Source organism: Meles meles, chromosome 21 (assembly GCF_922984935.1).
Source record: "Meles meles chromosome 21, mMelMel3.1 paternal haplotype, whole genome shotgun sequence".
NCBI lineage: Eukaryota > Metazoa > Chordata > Mammalia > Carnivora > Mustelidae > Meles > Meles meles.
Window position 1 is genome coordinate 27,778,100 of NC_060086.1, and position 22,487 is coordinate 27,800,586.

Here is a 22,487-nt window from a genome sequence, read left to right on the forward strand (position 1 = left end):
AAGTAGGCAGAGAGGGAGGCGGTGGGGAAGGCGGAAACAGGCTCCCTGCTGAGCAGAGAGCCCCATGCAGGGCTCAATCCCAGGACCCCGAGATCATGACCTGAGCCACCCAGGCACCCCTTTATATCATCCATTTTCTGTAAAGTTTAGTTACCAGGGTAATATCTCCAATAGCCAGGAGACTAGGGGTATTACTTAAAGGAAAGGTGATATGAACAAGAGATTATTCCTCAATAAAACCCACCTCCTTCTTTCACTCTACATTGGAGTCGTAAATATTTTGCCCAAAGAAACTAATTTTTCCCAGTGTTATGGAGAAAACCACCAATTCATTCACCTGGAGCCAATTTCAGGGAGCTCTGGTTTCATGGCTGCCGGCAGAGCACCTGGTAGAATAAAGGAAATGCAAGTGTCAGAAAGGGCAGAACGATGCTTCTTTCAGGCCTTCCAGAAAGGCTCTCCTGTTCCAAATCCCTCCCTCTCAGCTGGGAGGGCTGGAGAAGACTCAGGTGCCTCCAATGGGAGAGGGCAGGGTCACATCCTGTTTTCTGCTATAAAAAAAAAAAAGGAGGCGCCCACCCACCTACCTGGCTGATTTGATGATACATTTGGTCATGGCGTGTAGACAGAAGGGAGCATGTGGGAGCCCCTCAAGCTGGTTTAGAGCAGATTGGAGGTGAGTAATCCTGAGAGTAGAGAGAGGGGACAAGATGGCCTTATCTGTTGAAATTCATTCCTCCTTAATCCTCTCCAATCCTCCTTTCACACCTACAGGTCACTTTCTTTATTCTTCATCCTTGTGACTTCAGTGAACTCAACAGGTGCTTTTCAGTTGGGAGATCCTGTCTTCCCAGGTATGCCTGTTGGGTGAGGGGAAATGTTCCTAGCATCTCTAAAACAGGTTGCAACTAGATAGCTAGGAAACCTGAATATGGCTCAGACAATCTCGACTGACCCCCTTTCTTACATTGATCAGGTCAATAGATTTTTCCATTGCTCTCCTATGGCTTGCTATACTAGCTAAACAAAAGATCTTGCAAAACACCCATACTTCTTTCTACTTCCTCATTGCCTCAAGATTTATGGTATCTATCCAAAGGACAGTGAAACACAATGCTAAGTGCCCATCTTCAGGAGTCATTTTCAAACCCAAACTTGTACTTAAGGAAAGCATCAGCATAACAGACAAAATTGAAGTTGTTCCACTCATAAGAGCTTTTCAAACTTTCACCTGAGCGAGAGGATGTAGAGTAGCAGATTATACGTAGAATTTAGCCTTTAAAAAAAGGCTAAAAAAGAATTTAGCCTTTAAGAAGTGTCCTTTGGCTTACATGGGGCATTTTACTTGAAGTTTACTTAAGTAATCTCTACACTCAATGTGGGGCTCGAACTTCCCACCCCAAGATCAAGAGTCTCACATGCTCTTCCGACCAAGCCAACCAGGTGCTCTATTAGGGTATTTTTTTTTTTTAAGATTTTATTTATTTGACAGAGAGAGAGAGAGAGAGAGAGAAAGAGCGAGCACAGGCAGACAGAGTGGCAGAGGGAGAAGCAGGCTCCCCGCGGAGCAAGGAAACCAATGTGGGACTCGATCCCAGGATGCTGGGATCATGACCTGAGCCGAAGGCAGCTGCTTAACCAACTGAGCCACCCAGGCGTCCCTCTTCTCCAGTTCTTCACAGACCTACCATCCCCACCTCCATCAGCTCTGCTGTCAAGGTTCTAGCCTGGTCTCTGTATGCATGGTTAAACCTAAGCTAGAACTCCAGAAAGCCCCAGGCATTTGATATCTTTCTTATAGTTAGTATCTTGCACAGTAAGTACATCTTTTGCACCAATCTGTGAGCTCCTTGAGGGTGGGGCTGGGGGGTCAATCTTTGCCTCACAAAAATGGTACCCTTCCTTGATGCCTATTGGAGAAGAGGTCCTCCATATACTTCTGGAGGAATCCTGTCTCCTACAGCTCAGATATACTCCAGTTGTTTCCTTTTCTCTTCAGGTACTGTCATTTGCAATGAAAATAGAATGGTAGTGGAATTTCCAAGCAATCTGGGCGCTGAAAAATGGCATGCATCTGTGGTGGGTAGGTAATGTGTATATTCTTAGTCTTAGTAGGAAAGCCTGGGCTGAAGGCTAGCCCCAGTTTTCAGGTGAACAGAATACACCCTCAGGAGCAACTGGCATCCAATTACCACAATGCCCTAGGGATCTCTGATTTGCATGATACCACCAAGAGTGGAAGACCTTTTCTTTCCCCAGAAACTTGTCTTATCTCAGAATCCCCTGGGAATTTTTTAGTTGCAAATCACAGCATCTCTCAAAGCTTGGATCCTATCACCCAGATGGGACAATAAAACGTGAAGTGGTTTGAAATAACTTAGAAATGGATTGGCAGGACTGGCTATGTAGCTTTGGTTTACTTTGCCACTGAAATGTACTTTTTGGCTCTTTGCTCTGGCTTCTGTAGATCCCATTAGTTTTAAATCATGGAACTGCATTTCCACCCTGGACTCAGAAAAGCTCACCCTGAATGTCCCATTCAAGACCTGTACCAAGAGAGTGGTAAGTAATAGCTTTGAAGAGTGATTTGGGAAGTAGTAACCTAGTAGTTACTACTAGTAACCCTACTAATTAAGGGTATAGGCTTGAGAGTAGAGCTTTTATTCTCAACCAGGGGTGCTTAATGTCCCTAAGCATTGGGACATTGGTTGGTTGGTTTTTTGTTTGTTTGTTTTTTGTTTTGTATTGTTTTATTTTTGCTTTCTGTTTTGTCTGCCCAGGGGATATTTGGCAGTGATTGAAGACATTCTGAAGACCTTATTGGCTGCCACAACTAGAGTGGGGGGGCTGTCTGTACAGGTTGAGGTTGCAGCTAAATAGCCCACAATGCACACGGGGCCCCCTCTAACAGGGATTTCAGGCCTGAAATGCCAATAATGCTGAGGTTGAGAAACCCTGAAGTTGGAGCCTTGGTGTGAGTCCTGGCTTTGCCACTATCTAGTTGTGATCTCTAGCAAGTGAGCTAATCTTTCTTTGCTTGCTCATGGTGCCCTCTCCAAAGGGTATCTAAAGATGAATGATAAGATGCAGATGAAGAACTTGGCACAGCAACAAGAAAGAACAAACGCTCAAAAGGAGCTATTTTGATCTGTAACCTCCATGGGAAAGGGAAGGCTATTTTGGTGCTGGCAAACAGAACTGCTATGCTATAAAAACAGGTGTGGGAAGGCAAACAGCAGCTGAGCAATAGGGTTTTCTCCATTGCCAAGCAACGGTATTGCCTAATCAGGGGTATTGGGAGCAGTAAAAGAAACCCATCAAGCAGTTCTCAAGCTTGCGTGCAAAGACTCCCTTGGGGAATTGGGAAAGTATAGACTTAGTTCCTTTAGTTGATGACCTAGGTCTGAGGTACATGGTAGAAATCTGCGTATTTAACTGACCACTTCATCTAATTATACGGTGAGGATCTTCAGTAATTTTTTCCCTTTCTGAACTAGCCCTTAGCAACTTGGGAGCTTAGAGTTGCTTTCCTGTAGATCAAGGGTTTGCAAACCAAAACCTGGGGATGGCCACATTTAGCTCATGGTATGCACGTGTGCATGGGTGTAATGGTACTTGAGCTAAGAATGGTTAGGTTTTTAAGGACTTAAAGTACATGCTAGAAATCATATGTGGCCTATGAAGCCTAAAATATTTACTGATATTTTATAGAAAAAGTGTGGCTCTCCCTTACTTGAAACTATGACTTCCTTAAAGAGGAAACACCAAAGTTGGCTCTGTCCAGCACCCAGAGCAATGGCTGCTATGTAGGTGCTCAATACATGTGAGAATGACTTGGGTAGAGACTCCAAATTAGCCAGAACCATGATATTCAGACAAAGGTAAATGTCAAGAATTCAAAAATAGGACTCCAATCCCTGAAGCTCAAGGAGCTATGTGCTGCCAAGACTGGCCTCTTCCTGGGATATCTAAAAGGGGTAGTTGTAGAGTCTGTTGATAGAGGAATGAGGTACCTCCCAGAACCTGTGGTACTGGCAACCTCAAGAATTGGGCCACTCAGCTGGGTCCAATGGTATCACCGATTTGGCTTTCCCATGGAGGTTCCAGCACTTACTCTTCTTACCGTGCCATTTACACACAGCATGGCCAACACCTGATTGCCATCGGCCTCCTGGACAACACTACTGCTTTACCATCTACGACTTTCATATATCACATTAGATGTCCAGTTGCGCAAGCAGAAGAAACCCAGGAGCATGCCGGATCCACTATCTGCGCAAAGGATTCTATGTCTGTGAGTGAAGCAGGGTGACTGCTTCTCATGGCTACTGCGGGGGAAATGTGCTGGTCTACACGGAGCTGGGGTTAGGAACAGGACCAGGCTTACAATCCTGTATTCAACTAATTTGTTGGGTGGCTTTGGATTGATTTCTTAACCACACTGAGCCTTTGATTCCAGGTCCAAAAGAGGGGGCAATAATATCTCAGAAGGTGGCGATAAGAATTGGGAGGGTATATACAGTCCTCAGCCCATCATACCTGGTAGTAGAAGAGATTCCATTGGTAGCTGCAGTCACGTTAATAATCATTGATCAAGGGGAATAGGTTCTATGCCAGATGATAGGATATAGTTAAAAAGCACAATATTCCAATCACCTATTTAGGAAGTTTATAGTCTAACCTAACAAATATTGATAATGGACAACTAAAATACAATCATGTTTTGTTAGAACAATGATAGAACTGTGTGGTTTGACCTAATTCTTGATTCCTATGCATGAAGGTAAAAAATGTGCACCTAAGAATCCACTGTCGTAACTTAAAACTGGAAGGGAGCTTCCGATCAGAAGCTCAGAGATGAAATGATACCTAAGAGGACAGCTAGTTTTCATGAGTGGGCCTGTGCCTTTTCTTACTATACCCACTATCAGGCCTCTTGGTGTAAGAACTACATAGCAGTTGCTCTGGGCATCTGCAACATGCTGTCAGGTAGCGTGATTTCAGAAACTTGCTCCTCTAAATCAAGACCTCACATCATGGTTTCTTTTTTTCCAGTTTACCTTCAATGTTATGCCGGGCATGGCTGATGAAAATTCGGTATGAAAGTAACTTTTAAAATTACCTAAGTAACTTTACTTTTATAGTGAAAGTAACCTAACTTGAATCCTGATTTTAAAATATTAAGTATAGGACACCTGGATGGCTCAGTCGGTTAAGTGTCTGCCTTTCGCTCAGATCATGATGGCAGGGTCCTGGGATTGAGTCCCGCATCAGGCTCCTTGCTCAGCGGGGAGCCTGCTTCTCTCTGCCTGCGGTTCCTGCTGCTTGTGTGCATACTTGTTCTCTCTCTCTCTCTCTGACAAATAAAACCTTAAAAAATAAAAAATGAAATAAAACATTAAATAGACAGTCTTGGGGTTAAGGTGAGCACCAGCCCTCTAAATGAAACTTGTGTCTTTAGGATCCCGAGACTCTGATGAGATGGATCATAGAGGTTGGTGACGGTGCAAAAGTCCAAACTCTGACTTTGCATGAGGCCATGACCCGAGGATATAGTATCTTCTTTGAGAAACAAAAGCTGAGCATCCAAATGTCATTCAATGCCACCGGAGTGACTAACTATGTGGTAGGTGTGAATCTCCTTGTACCACCACCCAAGCACAGACCAGTATTTCTAAGTCCAAGGGTCCTCTCAACCATGTGTTCACATGAACTGAGAATACAACTGATTTAACGGGTATCTTAATGTGCGAAGCCCTGCACTGAAAACTAAAGATGCAAGGGTGAACAGAACAGATCGTTCTTCCAAGAGATGAATAACTGACTCTATCATGTGATAGGAGGTGCTACTAAATTCTTCTATGAATTAAGGTGTTCTGTTTTATCATTTTCCTACAATAGGGTTCTACTGTAGGAATTGGTGCTTTGGGGGCCAGCAATCAAGACATGAAGTTAAGGAGTTAATGTGCCAAAGTACTTGGAACAGGTCTTGGCACCTAAGAAAGCACTTACGCGTCTGCCATCTTAACAAGAACAGTCCTGTTAGTCATTGATTATCAATGTGCACGTGGAGTCCTGCAAACACTTTCTCTGAATGGTGTTACCATAAAACCAGCTTTTGCTCACATCTGCCTATAGGTCCTATCAGTAGACAACACTAACTGGCCAGATGTTACGAAATACAAGATTTTAAAACTAGAACACCTGATGAACAGTCCTTAGACAAAATGCTTAAACTCTACTCGGGCCAAAATAGTGCCAATACTTAAGCATATGTTTGCTCTGACGATTCTTCCAGCATCGGTTAGATATTCAAGTAAACAGATGTCTTTAAAACTGTTTCTACCCCAAACCCCACCCTCAGCAAGGTAACAGGCACCTCTACACAGCACCTCTGAAGCTGATACAAGAATCTACTGGGCAGAAGCTCATCTTAACAACACGAGTGCTTTGTATATCAGGTAAGGCCCTAGGAAAGGGCAACTCCAGTTGTGGGATACACTGTTCTGGGGCCTTAAAGCTGATCACAGACATCGTGTCGGCCATTCCTTCTAGATCTCGTGAACTGTAATGCCACACATGTGATGGTCACCATACCAGAGTTTCCTTGGAAGTTGACATCTGTGAGCTTTGAAAACAGGAGCTTAGCTCTAAGCCAGCTGCATGACCATGGGATCCATAAGGAAGAATCCAAGGGCTTGAGATTGTACTTCAGCAAAACCCTACTCAAAATCAAAGTATGTTCCAAGCATGAACCACTGAGCTTTATGGAAGCCTAGCTTGAAGCACAGTCTTGAGGATACAGTTGATGGCTTGACCATAAATTCTTTTTTTTTTTTTTAAGATTTTATTTGACAGAGATCACAAGTAGGCAGAGAGGCAGGGAGAGAAAGAGGGGGGGAAGTAGGCTCCTTGCTGAGCAGAGAGCCCAACGTGGGGCTTGATCCCAGGACCCTGAGATCATGCCTGAGCTGAAGGCAGAGGCTTAACCCACTGAGCCACCCAGGAGCCCTGACCATAATTTCTTAATTGTCCATATAATGGATTTAAATTCTGGAAGGCCTCATTTGATCACTTTGCCTAAGTGAATTTTTAAATAACTGAAATTCACTCTCAAACACTCTGCCTCTTTGAACCACTGCAATGGAAGTTTTCTTGTGTATGGTTTTTTTCCCCCTCCATTCATTGCACTGCTTTTAAGTTGCTAATGATAACCCTCTTACGCCCTATTTTTAATAGGGTGGCTTGATCCAAACAAAACTGTCCTCAATTGTTCTCACTGAGGCCATTCTTAGCAGATGCAGTTGCCAGGGAGAGCAGAGAGTAATCTTGTGTCGGGGTATGGGTGGTTTGCAGTAACATCTGACAACATTTGCAGAGTCCTTTTTACTCAGACCTGGCTTGGCAGAGTACTCGGCTCTTTGGAATCTGATCTGTTAATTCAGGCTTCAGTATCTAGTACAAAGAGCATGCAGAGCTGGGTATTTCAGGGCATGAGTTTAAAGCAATAAATTTCCTGCCTAGGAAAGCATCCTGATCTGGAGAAGTGATAGGCTCTCTCTTGTTCTGGTTTAAAGGGAAACCCGATTAATTCTGGAGGGTGCCCTACAGGTATTCAATGTACTTCCTTCCTGCCTCACTGTGGGCTTTGCTGGGCCCCATGGCCGCAGCTGCTCATCGACATTCTTGTCTCCTTTCAGTCCTCTGAAAAATGCCTGCCCCATCAGTTCTACTTAGCTTCACTCAAGCTGACGTTCACCTTTAAACTTGAGACTGTATCGATGGTGGTTTATCCTGAGTGTGTCTGTGAGTCACCGGTTTCTGTAGGTAAGAAATCTCTTCTCCCTCAGCTCTTGTGTATAGGGGAAAACATACAGCGTTTCAGACTCTGTATTGCTTACATTGTGAGGAAACTGACCAGATCAGAAACCTCAGTGTAGCTGCCATAACAGAGCCCTAAGAAGATAATATCTCCAAAATATACATACGGGTAGATCTCACTATAATGGATCCATGTTTAAGCAGCCTGGATATATTCTGCATTAGGAGCCTGAGCCCATCATCTAAATAAGATTGATTCCAACCTATAATTAGAAGGACTACTAAAGTTTAAAGGACATCACCCAAATGCCTACAAATTGCTTAAGGATGTGGAATAGGTGGTTTTGTTCAGTACTGGCTCTAGCCCTGTGCTTACTTATTTACCATATCCCATCAGGCCAATGGGAAAAATTAGTTCCTATATCAACTAACCACCCCCCACCCATTCTCTTCCTCCAACCACTCACGATTTGTGAGACTTGAAAGAAGGTACATAATGACACAAGACATTACACTTGAAGCCATAATCTGACCCTCAACTCACTTTAGCCCCTTAGAGTTTTCTCACAGTTCTCTTCATCCGCACTTGAAGGTTGGTAGATGACCATTAATATGGCAGACATGTTTCTTTAAACCCTTAACACCATCTAGTTATAGGTGACCTGTGTAACCAGGATGGGTTTATGGATGTCAAGGTCTACAGCCACCAAACAAAACCAGCTCTAAACTTGGATACCCTCAGGGTGGGGGACTCAACCTGCCGACCTACTTTCAAGGTTCCATCTCAAGGGCTGACAGTGTTCCACATCCCCCTGAGCAGATGCGGAACAAGACATAAGGTGAGTACCAGCAGACCTCGAGGTGTTAAGACTGGACTGTAAGATCACTAGTCACCCACTTCTAACCTTCCTCTAATTTTAAGTTCAAGGACGACAAAGTCATCTATGAAAATGAAATACATGCTCTCTGGGCGGATCTCCCTCCACGCACAATTTCCAGAGATAGTGAATTCAGGTGTGATGAAATGGCTACTTCTTAAGCTCCATGTTAGGTTAAAGCAGTCTTCTAAAATTCTTCTTACCACTTTGCCCCTCCCCACATTCATTACAGAATGACTGTGAGGTGCCATTACAGCAGAGATGACCTGCTAATAAACACTGATGTCCAAAGCCTTCCTCCTCCAGTGGCCTCCGCGAGGCCAGGTCCACTTGCCTTGAGCATGCAAACGTACCCAGGTGAGCCATCACAACCTAAGAAACCCTGCTTAAATACTTTCAGAGAACTCTGCCCCAACCTGAACTTTCTGATGCTGCCAGACTAATGGAATAGTAGTGATGCTTTAGCTCCTCCTGCAACCATCAACAACTTGTGTAGTGAAGATGTTCCTATTCCATTTCAGACCAATCTTACCTTCGACCTTATGGGGACAAGGAGTACCCTGTGGTGAGATACCTCCGCCAACCAATTTACCTGGAACTAAGAGTCCTTAATAGGGCGGACCCCAATATCAAGCTGGTCTTAGATGATTGCTGGGCAACACCCACTGTGGACCCAGCCTCACTTCCCCAGTGGAATATTATCATGGATGGGTAGGTATTCTCCACCCATGAGGTAGCTCAGTTAATGAAAGTTGAATGAGCCTGCCTGGCTCAGTCAATAAAGCATGAGACTCTTAATCTCTAGGTTGTGAGTTCGAGCCCCATGTTGGGGGTAGTGATTACTTAAAAAAAATCTTTGGGGCGCCTGGGTAGCTCAATGGGTTAAAGCCTCTGCCTTCAGCTCGGGTCATGATCTCAGGGTCCTGGGATCGAGCCCCGCATCGGGCTCTCTGCTCGGCGGGGAGCCTGCTTCCCTTCCTCTTTCTCTGCCTACCTCTCTGCCTGCTTGTGATCTCTGTCTGTCAAATGAATCAATAAAATCTTTAAAAAAAAAAAAAGTAACACTGAAGAGGAGATAAAACCCTCCTGCATTTCAGAAGAGCACAGTCACAAAGGCCCTGATTTTTATCTGTGTTCATTAGTAACCAGTTTAACTGCCTGGGACAGATTAGACACTCAGATTCATAGGAAGAATTAAGCCAATGTAAAAACTACATATAAAACTTTAGGCTCCTGATAGATTTACCTGGCCAACTAATCAGTACTTAAATTGTATTACTATGTTAGAAAGATAGAACTAGTATGTACAACTCATGACTGTTGGGTAGACCACATCAGAAAGTATATTAAATAAAAGGCACAGGTAGAAGGTAGAACAGTTCACAAGGTGTTAGAATACACGTGGCTGAATTTGAGCAAATGTTGAGTCGAACTTGGGGTGTGGGGGAGAGGGAATAACGCTGCTGATGTACTTCCCTGGTGTGTGCCTCCCAGCTGTGAATACAGTCTGGACAACCACAGGACCACCTTCCATCCAGTTGGTTCATCTGTGACCTATCCTAATCACTATCAGAGGTTTGATGTGAAGACCTTTGCCTTTGTATCCGAGGCCCAAGTGCTCTCTAGCCTGGTAAGCAATTGAGTCTCCTGGGACAGACTGAATGTGAGTGCATCGGTTCCACTGGACTCTTCTATCTCCAGGTCTACTTCCACTGCAGCGCGTTAATCTGCAATCAACTCTCTCCAGACTCCCCTCTGTGTTCTGTGACTTGCCCTGGGTCATTCAGGCACAGGCGAGGTAAAAACTTGAAGTCTTTGTTACCATGAGTCCTCAAAGCAAGCCTTATCTTCTCAGAACTGGAAACCTTAAGAATGAGGGCTGTGGGGAGCCTGATTGCCTCAGTCAGTAGAGCCTACAACTCGTGATCTTGGGCTGCTGGTGGGTACCAATGAGTGTACAATTCCCATAAAATGAAAAAAAAGGTGGAGAGGGCTCTATTGGGACTCTTTATCAGTTCTAAGAAATGTTCTCAGGTTTCTTGTTCCAAGAAACCCCAGGGAGGACTGACTCCTTGCCCATAGGATAAGGCTGAGATGGCAAGTTCTGGATCAGACTATGAGCAAGTCTGGTTTTGCACATGGACTGGAGCCTGATCTTTTGCACAGGTGACTCTGAAAAGTTACTCTTGCGGAGTCTGGGTAGACTGGAAACTTAATCTTCTTGGGGATATTCCTGGAGAGTTTATTCTGTTTTTACAGTAAAATATATGCCCTCTCCTGCAAAGGTGGGCAAAACCTACCTAGAGCAGGGAACTCGGCAGAGATGTTGTCTAAGTTCATCAACACACCTCTCTCTCTATTGGTCACTGTTCCCAAGGTCAGATACTAACGCCAATGATCTGTCCCCAGCCACAGGTACCACTGAAGAAGAGAAAATGATAGTAAGTCTCCCGGGACCCATCCTCCTATTGTCAGATGGCTCTTCAATCAGAGGTATGGATTTAAAGCCTAGGGCACTTCCTGGACTCAAGTTCTTGGCTTTGTTAAGTTTAACCACGCACAACTAATACATGCCTATGGTAATCCTAAGTAATAAAAGAATAAGTCTCTCTTCCTAGCCATAACTCTAAGTTTCTTGTGTACTCTTCCAAAAACCCCCCTTAAAAAAAAATAAATCTTTTAATGCAAGTGGAAACATCATATTATATATTCTACCTACCTGCTGTATTTTTTTTTACTTGTTTTGAACCATTTAATCTGCACAGAGAACTACCTCACTGCTAATAGCTATATAGGATTCCATCCACACGGCTCTGTCTTAGCCACAGTCCTCTTCATTCATGGGTGTCCATGTTATTTCCAATTTTGTTACTAATGCCCCAGTAGAATCCTCCTCTTAAATCTTTGCCTACTACACAAATTCAGGATAGCTTTTTTTTTTTAAATATTAATTTTAGAACACAAACTGGAGGGGCAGGGAGAGGGGGAGAGAATGTCAAGCAGATTTCAGCTGAGCCCAGAGCCCATCCTGGGGCTCTAACTCAAGACCCTGAGATCACAACCTGAGCCAAAAGCAAGAGTCAGACACTTAACCGACTGAAACACTCAGGCACCCCTGGGATATCTTTCTAGAAGTGAACTATTAAGTCAGAAGGCATGTGACTTACGCCTGCCAAACTTCATTCTGTACTAGATTGTGTTCCTGTTAATATCTCATATCTTGATCCCAGGTGGTCTTAATTACAGGCCCATAATTTGAAAGTAAGTGGCCTTAAATCCCCAACAACCTGCAAGAAATCATGCACTTGGGATCATTTCTATTAGTGCCATAATGGTAAAAAGACTGAAACGGTAAGGTTCTTTTCCGGGTGTCAGCTCATCCGATTGTAGAAGGAAAAGAAGCAAGGAGGAGTTGGGAACAGCCGTGGGAGCAGAGCAGAGAAAGGAGGAGGTTGGCTCCAAGAGTAAGACTATATACCTTGTTGTGAGCTTCCCAAATGAGCCCTGTGAGGCTTCATATCACTTCTCTGGGCAGCCTGAGACTTTAACTTAGGCCTTTTGATTTTAAATGATCTGAAGACTTGAATGTCTCCTTCCTTCCCAGACGCTGTGGACTCGAAACGGCCCAAGGCTGCCGGATATGTTGCTTTTAAGACCGTGGTGGTTGTGGCTGCCTTAGCAGGCCTGGCGGCAACTCTAGGCCTCATTAGCTACCTCCGCAAGAAAAGAATCATGATGTTAAATCACTAAGGATTTTCAAATAAAGTGGTTGAAGCAGGCTGCTTGCTCTTACCTCATTAAACTTACATGGAGTTCAAGGATGGCTTCTTGGGGTCACACTCACAGAGGGCATGTAGAACCTCTCCAAAATCCTAATGGGCTTTGGCTGTGTAGATGAGAATAAGGAAATTCAGGACTTAATTGTTTCCTGTCATTCAGCTTTCTCTGACCTCCACTCCCCAAACGGGCAGGCAGTGCCAGAAAACTGAACCAGCAGTGGGTCTCAGCTACAGCCCCCCTCTGGGGCTGCCTTCAGGCGACTCATCTTTCACCCCCTCCATTCACATATGCAAGATGTGGAGATGAAAGCTCACCCTTAGTCACGGGCACGATTTCCCTTCCCTCGAAGGGCAGGGTAAGGAGGTGTTCCCAAGGAATTAATCTAGTGTTCTGCTTCCATATTTCCTAGCTCAAATTACTCTTTGAAAGAAACTTTGCCTGCGAACTTAAAGGTTTTCAGTTACGTTGTTCCCTGTATTCATCACGCAATTGGAGACCCGCAATCTCCCTGGGGGAATGGGAATGAATAAAGGTTCTGGTTTTCTTAGGTGCAGTTACAACATTCCTAGTCTCATTAAGACTCCACAGCTGTACACCAGCCCCTTAGCAGAGCCTGCAGAGTGGCTTTCCCACTGCTACACTCGATTATTCCTTCCTTCTGTGTTTTTTCCCCCTCAGGGTCCCCCAGCTTCTACACTGCAATTATATCAAAAGGACTAGTGTTTGCTTTACACTGTAGCTCTTAACAGACTATCTTCAAGATAACACAGAAATGAACTCGCCTGAATCCTTCACCTAGAAAAAGCGTAGATTGCACGAGAGCTTTGGCTAGGAAAAAAACCTCAAAATATCTGTATGGGGCTAGGAGGTAAAAACAAAGTTGTCAGGGTGTTGGGAACGTTTTTGGGAGTAGTCATAGTCTCGCTTTTTAAAATTTGAAGAATATTAGATATACTGTAGCTCTTTTTCTTTTTTAAGATTTTTTTTTTAAAGATTTTATTTATTTATTTGACAGAGATCACAAGTAGACAGAGAGGCAGGCAGCGAGAGAGAGAGGGAAGCAGGCTCGCTGCTGAGCAGAGAGCCCAATGCGGGACTCGATTCCAGGACCCTGAGATCATGACCTGAGCCGAAGGCAGCGGCTTAACCCACTGAGCCACCCAGGCGCCCCTCTTTTTTAAGATTTTATTTATTTGACAGAGATCACAAGTAGGCAGAGAGGCAGAGGGGGAGGGGTAGCAGGCTCCCCGCTGAGCAGAGAGCCAGATACGGGGCTCGATCCCAGGACCCTGAGATCATGACTGGAGCCCAAGGCAGAGGCCCAACCCACTGAGCCACCCAGACGCCCTATACTGTAGCTCTTTGGTATACATTCTGCCTCCTCTTCCAATACACCTTTTCATTCTAAATTATTTGATTACATTTATACAGTAGAACTCAGCCATGGTGTGGGGAAGGAAACTACTCACATCGTGTGAAAGCTCTGGTCTTTCTAGAGTTCTAAGAGTCAAAAGTTCAAGTTAGTCATCAAAGCCATTCTTGGGATATTGCTTTAGAAGGGAATAAAGCCTTAATCTGATCATGATAAATGGTCTTGGAGTCAAGCTTTTCTGTGACTGACAAGGCACAGTGTTCCACATTAGAACCAGAAAACCTGCATATGTTGTACTTCTTAAAATGGCATTTAAATTTGGCCATTTAAGGGGCTTCCTGATCCCTAGTGATAGGCTAAGTAATGACCACCCCAACAGGTCCACCTCCTATTCCCCAGAATCTGAATATTCTCTTTACATGGTTCCAAATGGACTTTGCAGATGTGCCTAAGAGTCCTGACATTGGGATATTATCCAAAAGACCCAATCACAAGGGTCCTTATTAAAAGGGCAGAAGGATCAGAGTCAGAAGATGTCCCAATGGAAACAGAAATCAGAGTGATGGAGGCCACAATCCATGGAATGTGGGGAGCCAATATTAGCTGGGGATAGCAAGGAAATGGGTCTTCACTAGAGCCTCAAGGAACACAGTTCCACTGCCCCATTTTGGACTTCTAAATTCCAGAGTTGTGAAATAACCTGTATTTCAAGATGCTAAGTTTATATGAATTTGTTACAACAGCAATAGGTGATAAATACAAACGCTAATGAGTCCCTAAAGCCATCACTTTGCTAGAAATGCACACATTTTACAGAAGAGCCACATAGGCCCTAGGGTAGCTTGTCTGAGATATATGATCTTGATGAAGGACCTGGAGCCTCTCTTCTCCAGGTTGGTCTGTTTGTGTATGGTCACAAGTCTGGATCACGGTGATCTGGCCTCCAGCCTGTCCCCATAGCAGGGCTTGGTTCTGATGTTTGCCACAAATTCTGGGGCAGAACTTGGGAGAAAAGCTAAGCCAACTGTGGAGCAGCTGCTGGGATGAACACTTGTTGCCATGGAAGCCAGGAACAAGTACAATAAGTGACTGACTCAAGTTATGCTCTCAACTTCCAAAGGTTCACATCCTCCTACTGTACGTGGGAGAGGCAGCCTTGAGCTGTGGGGAGAGAGGAAGCTCAAATCCCGAGAGTCTGCTCCCTCACCAAACTCGTGTTTGCAATCTTGCTTATGCAGTAGGGATGAGCCATAGTTGTAACACAGGTCTCAGGAGGTAGATGAGGGGTATGTGGATTCTAACACTCTACCCAACAGTTTGAACACTAGAGGTTATAGGGGCTGGAAATGGACCTGCATGCCTTGGGAAGGCCCCTGTCATGCTGAACTTTCCTTCCCTGCCCCGATCTGCTGACTTAGGCAGTTTCATGAAATTTGTCAGGTTCTAGAATAAGAGCTGTGTTTGGGTTCTGGATCTAGGTCGCTCTTGCTGTGTGACCTTAGGCAGGTGGAACAATCTCTGAGCCTATTTCCACATCATTAAAATGAGAATAAAACCTGTTTTGGTAAAAACAAAACAAAAAACTTACTTTGGGGGCACGCAGATGGCTCAGTCAGTAAGACATGTGACTCTTGATCTTGGGGTTGTTGGTCTGAGACCCATGTTGAGTGCAGAGATTAGACAGTCTTAAAAACAAAACCTACTCTGAAAGCATGTGAGGGTTCAATGAGATAGTCAGTTGTCAAAGTCTTGGTGTCTGAGCTGCCCAGTCAGCTCTGGAGTCATCTAAATAAAACCTCACCGATAAAATTATAAGCAACTGAGGGTTGGATAAAGCTATGTGCTAGGTGAGAGATTCTTAATCAGGCACATATTTTGAAAAATATACATGTCCTGGCCCTACCTACTAAACTAGAATCTTTAAAGAGAGGGGTCTAAGCATGTTTAGGCTCTGAGGCCAAATAATGGCCCCAAAATATCTACGTCCTAATCTCAGAAACCTGTAAATGTTCTCTTCCATGGGGAAAGGGACTTTCTGTACATGATTAACTTAAGGATCCTGGATAGGGAAATTCTCTGGATCACCCAGCGAGGCCCTAACTGCAATCACAGGGATCCCTATAAGAGGGAGACAGGGTGAGATCTCACGACAGGAAAGGTAACGTGATGATGGAGGCGGGGACTGGAGTGATGCACCATGACAACAAGGGAGGGGCTACCAGCTGAGGACCACAGATGGACACTGAACTAAAGGAGTTCAGGAAAAGGACTATCCTCTAGAGCCTCTAGAAGGAAACAGCGTCACTGGTACCTGGACTCTAGCCCAGGGAAACTGATTTCAAACCTCTGACCTCCAGAATAAATTGGTTATTTTTAAGCCACTAACCTTGTGATAATTTGTTACAGCAGCAAGAAGAAACTAATACAAGCTCCTCCAGTGATTCTGACATACACCCCTGGGTAAGAATCGCTGTGTTAGACAAAGGCAGAAGCCAGCAAACTTCGTCACAGACAACATGTTACAAACTCACACTGTTGCTCCTACACAGGGACTAAGAACATGGGAGCAATTTGTTGTTTCAAGGGCTTGACAGATTCAACTTGCAACCAGCTTCATTTCTAAACCATAGTACATCCTGTTGGAATTGAAGAGTTGCTGAGAACACAAGTCCATCCTGAGATGGGAATTGAAGTCGTAACCCACTGAGGTACCAGAATTAGAATTACCTTCTACAGTGGTCACTACTGGGCCAATAAGCAGAAAATCCATGGGGTTACATTGCTTCTGGCTTGAAGGTGGTGGTGCATGGAGTGGGAAGCTACCTCACTGCTGGAGGACAGGGGATCAGCAGAAGGTAGAACATACAGTGCCTGGCATATCTGTAGTCTTGGTCATAGCAGCTTCCCCCTGATGAGTTAATGGACTCCTGTGTGTGTAGGCTGGGTTTTTGGGTAGCCTAAGTACCACTTCCTCTCTTGAGAGTAGATTTCCCTGCCAGAGGTTAGAATTCTGCCTAACCTCTCCTTGACCCTGACCTTTGATCACACAACACCCAAGGAACTTTGCTTTGTGAATAAACTCATGAGTGAACTGCGACTAATAGTGTGGTGTAGGCTGCTTAATCTGAAAAGGTTTCCTTCCCCCTTTCTTTTCCTGTGATATTGTGATTTATAGTAAGAAATATATATTTGGTCTTTGTCCCCCTGTAGCACAGAGCTCCTAAAACACTTGGAATTTCTTAAGTGTTGAGAGCAATTAAGGAGCCTTTTGTTACATTAATAGATGACTTTGGGAAAGCCCCTAAATAACTTAGAGAAGGGGGCTGGTTGCCAGGGAAACCAATCTTGAACAGAGGGTAGAAACTTTCAGTCTCACCTCCTTGATTTCTGGGACTTGGCCAGTTGATCATGCCTATATAATGAAGCTTCCATTAAAACCCCAAAGCAGGGGTGCCTGGGTGGCTCAGTGGGTTAAGGCCTCTGCCTTCGGCTCGGGTCATGATCCCGGGGTCCTGGGATCGAGCCCCGCATCGGGCTCTCTGCTCGGCGGGGAGCCTGCTTCCTCCTCTCTCTCTGCCTGCCTCTCTGCCTAGTTGTGATTTCTCTCTGTCAAATAAAAAAAAAAACAAAACAAACAAACAAACAAAAAACCCAAAGCAGAGGGTTAGAGAGCTTCCAGGTTGGAGAACATGTGGAGATTTGGGGAGAATGGTGTTTTCAGAGAGGACATGGAAGTTCCTTGTCCTTTCTCCATCCCTATGCATCTCTTCCATCTGGCTGTTCCTGTATTACATCCTTTAATAATAAACCAGTAATCTAGTAAGTACACTGTTTTTCTAAGTTCTGTGGGACACTCTAGCAAATCAATCAAACCCAACAGGGTGTTATCAGAACCTCCCATCTATAGCCAGACCATGAGGACCACAGGTACCTGGACTTGTGACTGGCATCTGAAGTGGGGGAGGGTGGGTAAGGACACTCTTGTAGGACTGAGCCCTTAACCTGTGGTATCTAATGCTATCTCCAGGTAGGTAGTGACAGAAGTGAGTTGAATTGTAGGACACCCAAATGGCACCAGAGAATTGCTTGGTGGGGTAATGCCCATACACACAGTTTTAACCTTCTCCAGAAATGAAGTCTTAACTGGTCAGTCAGGACTTTTCTAGTCAGCACTAATGAGGTAATCTGTCACAGGGGCCCTCTATTCCCCAAAGGAAGATGAGTCATCTGTGTAAGACTCCCAGCCCTTCCCCCTAAGGGAAAGTGCCCTTGCCTAAAGCAATCTTTTCTTTAGCTAATAACTTCTTTGCCCCACCCTCCTTCCTATAGAAACCTTCCATTTTCTACAACTCCTCAGAGCTCCCCTCTACATGCTAGGTGGGATTCATGACTCACTTCATAAAACCAATTTTCTTCAAGTTTACTCAGTTGAAATTTTGTTCTTTAACAATCTTTCATGTTTAGAGAGATCTAAGGATTCCTATCTTTTTAAGGGATGTAGTTTGTTTCTTGCAGGTAAAAGCATTCAAAATGATTCAGGATTAAAGCAGCATTACTTCTAGGAGATCAGGTATGGCTACAATTTGCATCTATAAGAACACACCAAGTTACATGTAACGTTTCCTTTGGATTAATGCCCAAATTTATATAAACCACAAATAAGAACACCTTCTGTTAACAAATTTACTTTGCTTTGGCTCCCCCAAGGCGTAAGAGAAACCAGAGTCTTATTCTGTTCATCTTTGGATTCCCAGTGGTTGTTATGGGAGGGAAGTGATTTGACCAAAAATATAGTACAAAGAAGCTTGATTCTGGGAAAATTAGTAAAGGGAAACCCCACTAAATGGAACCAGGAAGTTTTGACAGACTCCGAATCAATTGCAGACCCAACAGGAAGAGATTGACTTGACTGTGAACATAGATACCACTCTTCTACTCCAGCCAGAGGAAGAGCTGCTTTCCTCATTCCTCACCCCCACCCTCTAGGCAACAGCCAATGAGAAGCCACTATACTTTCGACTCCCAGTTTTCTCTAACGGACTCTCAGTTCATAACGGTATTCCCAACTCCCCCCTTCTCTCCTTATAAAAGTGAGCCTTGGGGCACCTGGGTGGTGCAGTCGGTTAGTTGTCTGATTCTTGGTTTTGGCTCAGGTCATGATCTCAGGGTGGTGAGATCAAACCCTGCGTCAGGCTCCACTGATGAGTGTGGAGTCCGCTTGAGATTCTCTCTCTCCCTCTGCCCCTCCCACTCGTGTGCTCTCACACTTTCAAATAAATGAATGAATGAATGAATGGGTGTGCCTCTCCTTTATTCCCTGGACTTGCCTACAGTTTTGCCGCAGTTTGTTTGCCCCAGATTTTGATTCTCTTTGATTCCCAAATAAACACCTCTTTTGCTGGTAAAGTAACTGGCAGTGTATTTTTGAGGTTAAGAATTCAAAGCAGACAATATGGTCTCTTTGCTTCCATACCTAGGGATGGATCCTCCCCACTTCATTCTGTTAGGGTCAGAGGAGCAGGGAAGATGCTGTGAAGCAAGCCCCAGATGGAGGAAACCTGGGTCCCAGCCCAGGTGCTGCAGACTTACAGTGGCCACAGGTAGAGCCATGGCCCCTCTCTGGCTTCAGGTGTGCCCTCTTCAGGAGGAGGACTGACGAGGGCTTCTATGGCCTTGCTACCCAAGGCGTGGTCTGTGGAAGTCTTTCCCTGGGAGCTGGCAGAAACTCAGACCTACACACTTATGTCCTGCCTTTTAGCAGGACCCCTTGTACAGATGCACATTAACGCCTAAGACACACTACTGCAAAGTCTCTTTCCGCTCTCAGGGCTGTTCGCTGTAGAACCAGCTTCAGATTGCTAGATGTGAGCTCCCTCTTCTGGCTTAACAAGTAAGCACCGACTTCGGGAAACATTTCTGTTCCATTCCCACCTGCTGGTTTTTTGTTTGTTTGTTTGTTTTTAAGAGTTTCAGATGGGGCTTGAAGCTCCAGCACCAAAGTTGGGGCATAAGGTCTCCTAGCGCATGTGTATGGGGCCTTGAGTCTCCTCCCAAGCCATGGGAAGCCAAACGACACCACTGTCCTCTCCAACCTAGACGGCTCTCTAATTCCCAACTGCCAAGTAGTCCACCTTCCCTATGTCTCATCCTTGTCATTTCTGCTTTAACAGAAAAGCAGGGAGAGGGGAGCAAACCAAGCCTGAGCTGGCAGCCAATGATGCTGTTCTCGTGGCATAGTCACTAGCCAGCTCTGAGACATTTGGCAAATTATTTACCTGTTGGCCCAGTTTTGTCTTCCGCCAGTTGAGGAGTAACGGCAGGAAGATGGAACATAGGGAACTTGCAAAACTGTTGTGAAAGGTCAAAAATGGGAATGGGTATGAAAGGTCTTTGGAAACCTGAGACCTCTCACAAATGTGAAGATGTTTTCCTGATACCATTACTGTAACTGGCAGATCTGGTACAGGCCTGGCCGATTCCAGCCTCATCCCTGACGAGCTCTGCTATGGTGAAGCCTAATGTTCTTAATTCTTGTCTCCATCAGGATTTCTCAACCCTGGCACTGACGTTTGTGCCCAAATAATTCTTTCTGTAAGGGGCTGTCATGTGCATTGTAGGCTGGTTAACAGCATCCCAGGCCTCATCCCCCACCAGGATGCCAGGAGCAGCCCTTTTCTCAAACACACACAGTCATGACAATCAAAAATGCCTCCACAGGCTGTCAAATGTCCAGGGATATAGGCTCTAGATTCACACCTCTCAGTATTTTCTAGTCAATGGAAAATGTTGTCCAGGGGTTTCTATGTATAAGGTTCTAGGCTATCCAAAGTGAATATGCAGGCCTTGTTTCCATCCCCAGAGCACTGGTGGAGGGGGGCAGGTAGGGAAGGAGGGAGGAAGGGCAAATGCAAGAGAACAGCAGCAAACCAGAGACACGTCAGTTGAGCAAGGGTATAATTGTTTGATGGTGTTGTAGCACTTTTATAATCTAGAGACCACCTGCCTCAGTTTCCCAAAGACTCCAGTCAGACGGCGTTCTCTTTACAGACCGAGAAAGTCAATGCATAGAGAAGCTGTCACTTGCTCACCAGGCCTGTTCCACGAGGGCTGTAAGTATAAAGAGAGTGCACATAGCAAGACATGACTTCACAGAGATATGAACCTGGGGCTGGGTTGTGGAAGGTGGAAATCTTTGGAGATGGGAGGTTTGGACGAGGGATGCTCCAGCATCGCTGGTTTTCAACTTTTCGGCCACACATGATGGATACGATCCACCATAATGACACAGCCAAGAGGCCCACCGGATTTGTATGTAATCCCCACACCTTTCCCAGGAAGGCAAAGAAAGCACTTCATTAATTCATAATTGTCACAACTCTTACCAATCACTCCAGACGTGTGTGTGTGCACGCGCACGCATGCGTGTGCACGCCTATTGAATCACTCACCATACACGTATGCATGCATGTACATGTTTTGGGCAGTACCATGGCATAGGTAAGGGAAAGCAGGTTATTCTCAAATTCTACCCTCTCTCTAGCTCCACCTTTTCTCTCCTGCTCAAGGAAGCACAGCAAAACCTACATGAAAGTACTCAAACTTGTGACAACTCACACCTGATCATGCCTTTGCCACAGTGTTGCAACTTCTGGGCTGAATCTCCTGTTCCCTTTTTTTTTTTTTTTAACATTTTATTATTATTATTGTTATTTTATTTTTTATTTTTTTTTTTTTTAGTAATCTCTACACCCAATGTGGGGCTCGAACTCACAAGCCCCAAATCCAGAGTCACATGCTCTACTGAATGAGCCAGCCAGACACCCCTAAATCCTCTGGTCTATGCAGAACAAACAGAAGCCACACCCAGAGCTAGCTGAAATGGTACCTCTTTGGGGACAACGCTAGGGGGCGCCAACCATTCCCATTGCATTTAATGAAACCAGCGATCCCCGGAGTCATTTGACACAGCAGCAAAGGTTATGGACGCTGTCAGAGACAGCATATATTAGGGCATGAGTCCAAATCTCAGAAGGCCTCAAAGGCAGGTGGAGGAGTTGACATTGAACCACATGCTGAGGACAAGGGTCGGTTTTGCAGTCAGGTAAACTGGGCTTGCATCCCACTTGTTTCCTTGTGCCCTTGACAACTTAATGGCTCATTCTGTCAGCATTTTCATCTCTAAGATGGGTGGTAGTGAGGACTGACAGAAAATGTGTATTGATTTGTAGAGGGTTTAAGATAGCGCCCGACAAGTGGCAAAAACAGACACCTGGGGGCGCCTGGGTGGCTCAGTCCTTGGGCATCGCACTCAGCTCAGGTTGTGATCTCAGGGTCCTGGGATCAAGCCCCGCATCGCCCTCTCTGCTCAGCGGGAGCCTGCCTCTTCCTCTCTCTGCTGCTCCCCCTGCTTGTACTGTCAAATAAATAAAATCTTTAAAAAGAAGAAAAAAAAACAGACACCTGGACAAACTGATAAATTAACATTCTGGCTGTATAAAGTCATGGTTCTCACGCTGTAAGGATAAATTACCTTTCCAAATGAGCCACACATTGAACTATGCCTAGAAGGCAGGCACCTTTTGAATAATCGGGGAGTCCTAAAATTCCTCCAAGCCTGGCTGACAATAAGCCTTTCA

The 22,487-nt window shown here is 44.9% G+C and overlaps 1 protein-coding gene across 1 annotated transcript; it reads left to right on the forward strand.

Moving 5' to 3' along the window:
• Positions 1-614: 614 nt before the first annotated feature.
• On the forward strand, positions 615-12,449 carry ZP2 (zona pellucida glycoprotein 2). The gene is made up of 18 exons (XM_045993877.1): positions 615-676; positions 766-854; positions 2,000-2,083; positions 2,468-2,562; positions 4,142-4,294; positions 5,056-5,097; positions 5,462-5,626; positions 6,365-6,461; positions 6,556-6,737; positions 7,701-7,827; positions 8,473-8,660; positions 8,744-8,835; positions 8,932-9,056; positions 9,221-9,410; positions 10,194-10,329; positions 10,401-10,497; positions 11,109-11,192; positions 12,304-12,449. Exons 1-18 carry the CDS (start codon positions 615-617, stop codon positions 12,447-12,449), a joined length of 2,154 nt encoding a protein of 717 aa, XP_045849833.1.
• Positions 12,450-22,487: the final 10,038 nt, after the last annotated feature.

Bases quoted from the DNA above. Each gene is read 5' to 3' on its own strand.
- ZP2 (XM_045993877.1), top strand. From the start codon at position 615: ATGGCGTGTAGACAGAAGGGAGCATGTGGGAGCCCCTCAAGCTGGTTT. The intron at 677-765 runs GTGAGTAATCCT...ATCCTCCTTTCA, and splicing joins TGGTTTAGAGCAGATTGGAG to CACCTACAGGTCACTTTCTT. The intron at 8,836-8,931 runs GTGTGATGAAAT...CATTCATTACAG, and splicing joins TCCAGAGATAGTGAATTCAG to AATGACTGTGAGGTGCCATT.